The 5,830-nt window shown below is 35.3% G+C and overlaps 1 protein-coding gene across 1 annotated transcript; it reads right to left on the bottom strand.

Moving 5' to 3' along the window:
- Positions 1–3,974: 3,974 nt before the first annotated feature.
- LOC129804166 (acyl-CoA Delta-9 desaturase-like) lies at positions 3,975–5,432 on the bottom strand. The gene is made up of 3 exons (XM_055851242.1): positions 5,096–5,432; positions 4,697–5,033; positions 3,975–4,635 (listed from the first exon to the last, which is right to left on the bottom strand). Exons 1-3 carry the CDS (start codon positions 5,352–5,354, stop codon positions 4,059–4,061), a joined length of 1,173 nt encoding a protein of 390 aa, XP_055707217.1. The 5' UTR covers positions 5,355–5,432; the 3' UTR covers positions 3,975–4,058.
- Positions 5,433–5,830: the final 398 nt, after the last annotated feature.

Here is a 5,830-nt window from a genome sequence, read left to right as displayed (position 1 = left end):
CAAGAAATTTGACGTCTTGAAATCTTGAAATATGGGTTCCAGAATTGCAAATCTTAATATCCACACTGTTTGTGTCTTGGATTTCAAGATTCCAAGACATTTGACAGATTAGACATTTTGATCTTGATTTTTTGATTTCAGAATACCAAAATCTTGAAATTTTCTTGATCTTGATCTTGGTCTTAGAATTGAGGCCATTATCAGTATATCTTATGGTGCTATTCCTTAAAAAAAAATAAAAGAAACAAATTTTTAAACACATGAATGAGACGCAAATATTATAAAAATAATATGTAAAAGAGATATAATAATAAAATGAAATAAAGCAAAGAACCATTTTTTAAAACGTTTCAATGGAATATCCCCATTTACCAGTGTCAACCGATCCCTGACTAACTTTTTATATTCATAGACTTTTTAGTTCTTAATTTCCACCAGGTTTTACTTTTTCTTAATATTTACTATATTTAATTGAAAGTTTAATTGCAAGTTCTCAGGTAATGTTTAAATTTAATTAATTTTCTTCCTCCTTGCATATTTGCTGTATTTATCTAAAACAATAATTTTAGGAGAAGTATAATAGAATAGGGGAGAGTTTTCGTTATAGTTTCTATTGAGTATTGAATATCTGAAAATGTACTTGATGTAAAGCTACGTGGCACTATAGTATTGGGGGATATTGGGCTCAGGACTTAAGTGGCGTGAAACAGGGGCCAACCGCACGAGCCGTGCGTGACACTCCACTCAACAGCCTGAACCATACTCTTTCAGTACAGAAGTAGATCTTGAAAAATTCGAAAATCTGCTTAAAGATCTTAAAAAGAGACTCACATCGTCTTCACATGGTTGAGAGGATAAAGACAGAACAACGACGTTTACTGTTCTTGCCCCAGTATTTAATCACTCCATAATCACTGAGTAACTCTTTTGCCAGCTTTTTAGTACGATATTTGATAAATTTTCTCCACAATGTTCGAAAACTTTGTATAAAAATTCGAAATTGAATTTGAATTCTTCGAATATCAACGACTTTTTGTGCAAATAGAGTTCCATTTACCTTTTATCCAAGACACTATTGGAGAATCAAAATCTACTTCTGTTTGAGCTCACTGACTGTCTGTCTCTGCTGATCGATAAAGATCGGCAGAGTGCTCTATTGACTGTGACAGACAAGTATTTGACAGGCATATACTTGTCTGAAAGAATGGGTTGCTCAAGGGACGGATTAGGCCCCAATGGCTTATCAAGAACAATTACTAAATAATTATTTTTCGTCCGAAAAAATTTTATTTTCGAAAGAAATCCATGCGTGTTACTACCCCATCCTCCCCTGTCCATCGACCGGACAAGATGTCAAGAGCAGTAAAAACCATTACGCAAAATGGAAAACTATATGGCAGAGGCGTGCAAGAACCGTTTGAAACCGAATAAACGTCAAATGAAACATGTAAGCCAATGGTCAAAACGCTACCAGAACAAACCTATTTTGATGTTTATTCGGTTTCAACGGTTTTTGCACACCTCTGCTATATGGTAACAAACACGTCTCTTGAAAATTAAAACACGTAAAAAATATTTAGCAGAATGGTTCATACGTAAATATTTGTGAATTCTCACGGAAACTTGCGATATGTTCGTAAATCGTACCCATATATTCATGATGATCAGGAAGTGGCGAAGCGAAACACATTTTGCAAATTTTTTTATCCCGATCTGAGGAAATGAAATTTTGGTAGGATTATAGTAGATGAGATTGTTAAAGATCTCACTTAAAATCATTCACCTAGATCTTGTTTCATGAGATCGAGTATTTCGCAGAGCTGGGACGTTTTGCCATCTCTTATTCCTTGATAGGTTATGTCAGGATACCGTCGTCGTTGCTATCAAGCATTATTATATTTGCATTTCTATTGAGTCAACACTTGATATGGATCCCGGACAAAATCCAGAAAGGCAAAATCCCGTAAGCTAAAATCCCTTACGCCAAAATCCCGTAAGTCGAGATCCCGAAAAGCCAAAATCATGAATTATTGAAAAGTGTCATAGCTACTCCCACGATTGCACCTATGCTTGCTGGAGGCAAAGGGAAATTTTCTGTGTCTTGGGAAATTATTCTACAGAATATCCCCCATATAATTTGAACAATTGGGATTTTGGCGTTCAGGATTTTAGTTTTCGGGTTTTGGCCCTTTCAGGATTTTGGTGTTCGGGAATTTGGCTTAATTTAAATGGATAATCCGGTAGTCGTCGGCCAGGAGAAGATTCAGCCTAGACCTAGAATAAAAATTCTTTTCTTCCCAGAGCTTTCGGTGCTCTACGCACCTTCTTCAGTGGCTGAACAGGTAATTTATTCAACAATTATAAAATTTTCCAAATTTAAATAAATTTTCAATATTTTTCTACACTCACTCGAAAACAAATTGATTGAATTAATTACCTCTTCAGCTACTGAAGAAGGTGCGTAGAGCACCGAAAGCTCTGGGAAGAAAAGAATTTTTATTCTGGGCTGAATCTTCTCAAACCCGACGCTTACCGGAATTTTGGCTTTCGGGATTTTGGCTATCGGAATTTGGACTACCTCCGATCGGATGCACGGTACCTAAAGTTAATACATGATGAAAAATATTTACATAAAAGTTTATCGTCTAGTTCTCAAAATTACATCAAATTTTAGTAATTCGAGATTTCGATTATAGCGCCATTAACGATTGTTGTATAAATATGACATGATTTGGTCTGCAAGGTTGTACGATTGAACGAAAACTTTCAGTAAGACTAGCGATCATCAAATAATTGTAATTAGTCTGGGATTTATGTGTTTTTTTTATACTTTATATCTTGGATAGCTTTGGTCAAGGTTGGTGGAAGTCCAATTATCTTTTTTTATTATCAATAGATAGTTCTCGGGGCAACCATCTTCCAGATGGACCCGTAAAAAAATTTATATTTATAAGCCTCAGGTTGTAATATACTTTGATGCCGATGTTTACCGATTGGGTTAAATTATTGATAAAATATATTTTTAATGTAGTAGTTTGGAGGATAGATCTTACATCATCAGCTTCTAGTCGTCCATCGACAAAGGATCTTTTCTGAAAAACGTTTGTCGATATGTCATGGTACGGCTATGAAAATCGGTTTTTTGCGGATATGGAATTTACACAGAGAAGTCGAGATTATAAAGAATCTCAGTCTATTAAAGTGTTTAGCATGTCCATCCTAGTCATCTGCACTTTTGTTCTTCTTTTAAATATCACACCGAATTAAATTTAGTTCAGTCCATTTTTGAATCCGAAAGAGTGGAATAGACTTATGCAAATCTTTTGAGAAATAAAGGGATGTGAATTTCGATTTCGTGAAATTTTATCGATCTGAAAGGTGTGCCAGAGGCATAAAATTAGAATTTGAGGGACGCAATTTTTTAACCGGAAAATTCTACTCAATACCGATTTTGTGCGAAGTCCGAGTTGCAACATTTCGAGACTATTATAATAAAGCTATCATAAGCGTATCTGACTATCACTGGTGTGCTTACTTAGTCGTAGATGATTCAGAAGTCTTGAAAATGGTTCCAAACAAATTTGCAATGTTAATGACATTCTTGGAATCAATCCACACGAGTGAAATTCCCTTTTTTGAAAATCATCCAAAATAAATTACTATTAATTAATGGATGTATATTTTATAATGTTATTTGTATAAAGTTTGGTGTTTTGGTGAGAAAATAACTTTACTAGATAAAATCTATTGGAATTCTCCCGGTTACTATAAAAAGATGTAAAGGAGTATTACGCACTATATGTAAATTTACGATATAGGAAAAACAAATTTGAAATATCAATTGAATTTTGTTAGTAAAATTTTAAATTTTGAATCAGAAAAAAAAAACACATTCTACTAAACTTAATCCAATTTAATGATTAGCATCTATGATGATTTAAGGTAAAACGAAAAACTCTTGATTCCAAATAAAATTTTTGTTGATCAAGTTTAAGTTTTATTACTCATTTGTACAGTAGTGTCTTAATTACACATATTTTATGTTTCACAAATTGGGTTCATTCTGTTTTTTCAGTATCATGCAACACATAAGGTCTCGTAATTCTAATTGGTTCGGGTTGAAGTTTTGAGGAATAACTTGGATTAGCTGGACTCTTCCACAGGTCCATCCAGGTCTGATACCCATCGAAATTGTCAGCATCACCGTACTTATCGTGGGAATTGTCTCCCTTTCGTTGGACACGATTCTTGATGGATTCTTCTGTGGCTGATTTCAAGTCGTACGCCCATCCCTTCTTAGCACAGTAGTCAATAACTGTTGCTGCAAAATTGTATGGCTGCCCATATTCTGATGTCCTATAATCCCAAGGGAAGGCATGGTGGTAGTTGTGCCAACCTTCGCCAAGTCCAAAGAAGCTTACAAATTGACTCTGTACGGGAAGGATGGTTTTGTCGTAAGGACGTGTTCCGTACAAATGGGCCAGGCTGTTCACGAACCACGTGAAGTTAAGGGCTAGCGTTGTTCTGGTTACGTAACAAGCGATGAAGGATCTTATGGGATCCTCATTCCATAACATGATCGGGATAATGGTAGGAATAACCACAGATACTAATCCGTATATTAAAAGGAAATATCTAAGGACAGAAAAGATATATTGTCTTAATTGAGATGCTGATTCTCAGTAATAGAACTTACTTCTTTTGAAACATGATCCATGAATCTGCCTCGAGATCCGACATATCGATCCCTTTGCCTAGTTCGATCACCTTAGGATGCTTCTTGGACATAAGCCAGCCTACGTGAGAAAAGAAAAATCCTCTGCTGGCGTTGTGAGGATCAGCATCTGTATCTGAGTACTTATGATGTTGTCTATGATCCCTAGCCCATTCCCATAATGAATTCTGTCCGTTTAGCACAAAGAGAATCATAAGGACACGCTTCAAAGTTGTATTGGCTTTGAAGGTGCGATGGGTAAAGTGCCTATGAGCTCCCATCGTAAGCCCAATCCCACCGATTATAAGCAGTGCGATACCTGATATTTCAATGGATACCTAATTAATTGTATTCAAAAAAAATTGTCTTCGAAATACTTACTGTACATTGTTGTTATGATGCTTACACGGAAAGTAAAGACCTCAATCAGACCAATAAATCCCACAATGTGAAAGACTAAGAACGCCAACGCATTTTCCCAAACAATTTCGTGCTTGAAAGTGAAATCTGTACCAAGATCCTGAACACTTGATGCATTAGCACTAGGCTTTGAAACTTCATCTTGTCCAGGCAGTGTGTCAGACATGTCCTTCGCCGTTGATTTAAGGGCATTTTCTTGAGGATTTGGTCGTGGAGTCATTTGGGTTGCAAAAGAATATTTAACAAGAGTATCACCCAAAAACAACTTTTTCACTCAATTTTTCACTCAACACTCATCGCATATTCCTTAAATCGGTCATATTTATTCTTTTATATTTGACCTTTACACCTCGAATATATAATGGATTAAAACTAGTGGTAAGCTTGCTGCTGATTAGCATGATTCTTTATTGTTGAAGTGAAATATTACAAATTTCAGGTTGATTTTTTTTAGATTGCATGAGACTGACTGAGTTTTTAAGTTTTTAACAAAACTTGTTTAAATATTTTATAGTATAGTTTGTGTTTTAAATTTTTAGCAAGATGTGAAGTCCATGGTTTAAGTGCTGTTACCTTCTGGATCTGAAAATTCTTAAATTGTATTGATGGAGTTGCATCATCCATAGTTGGGGTTTAAAAAATCGAAGATCGGTTTTAAAAACCAGAACGATACAATTTTACTCCTCGGTTCATCCG

This window comes from Phlebotomus papatasi, chromosome 2 (genome assembly GCF_024763615.1).
Source record: "Phlebotomus papatasi isolate M1 chromosome 2, Ppap_2.1, whole genome shotgun sequence".
Taxonomy (NCBI): Eukaryota; Metazoa; Arthropoda; class Insecta; order Diptera; family Psychodidae; genus Phlebotomus; species Phlebotomus papatasi.
Note: the sequence above shows the minus strand (reverse complement) of the source record. Positions and strands in the feature narration are given on the sequence as shown.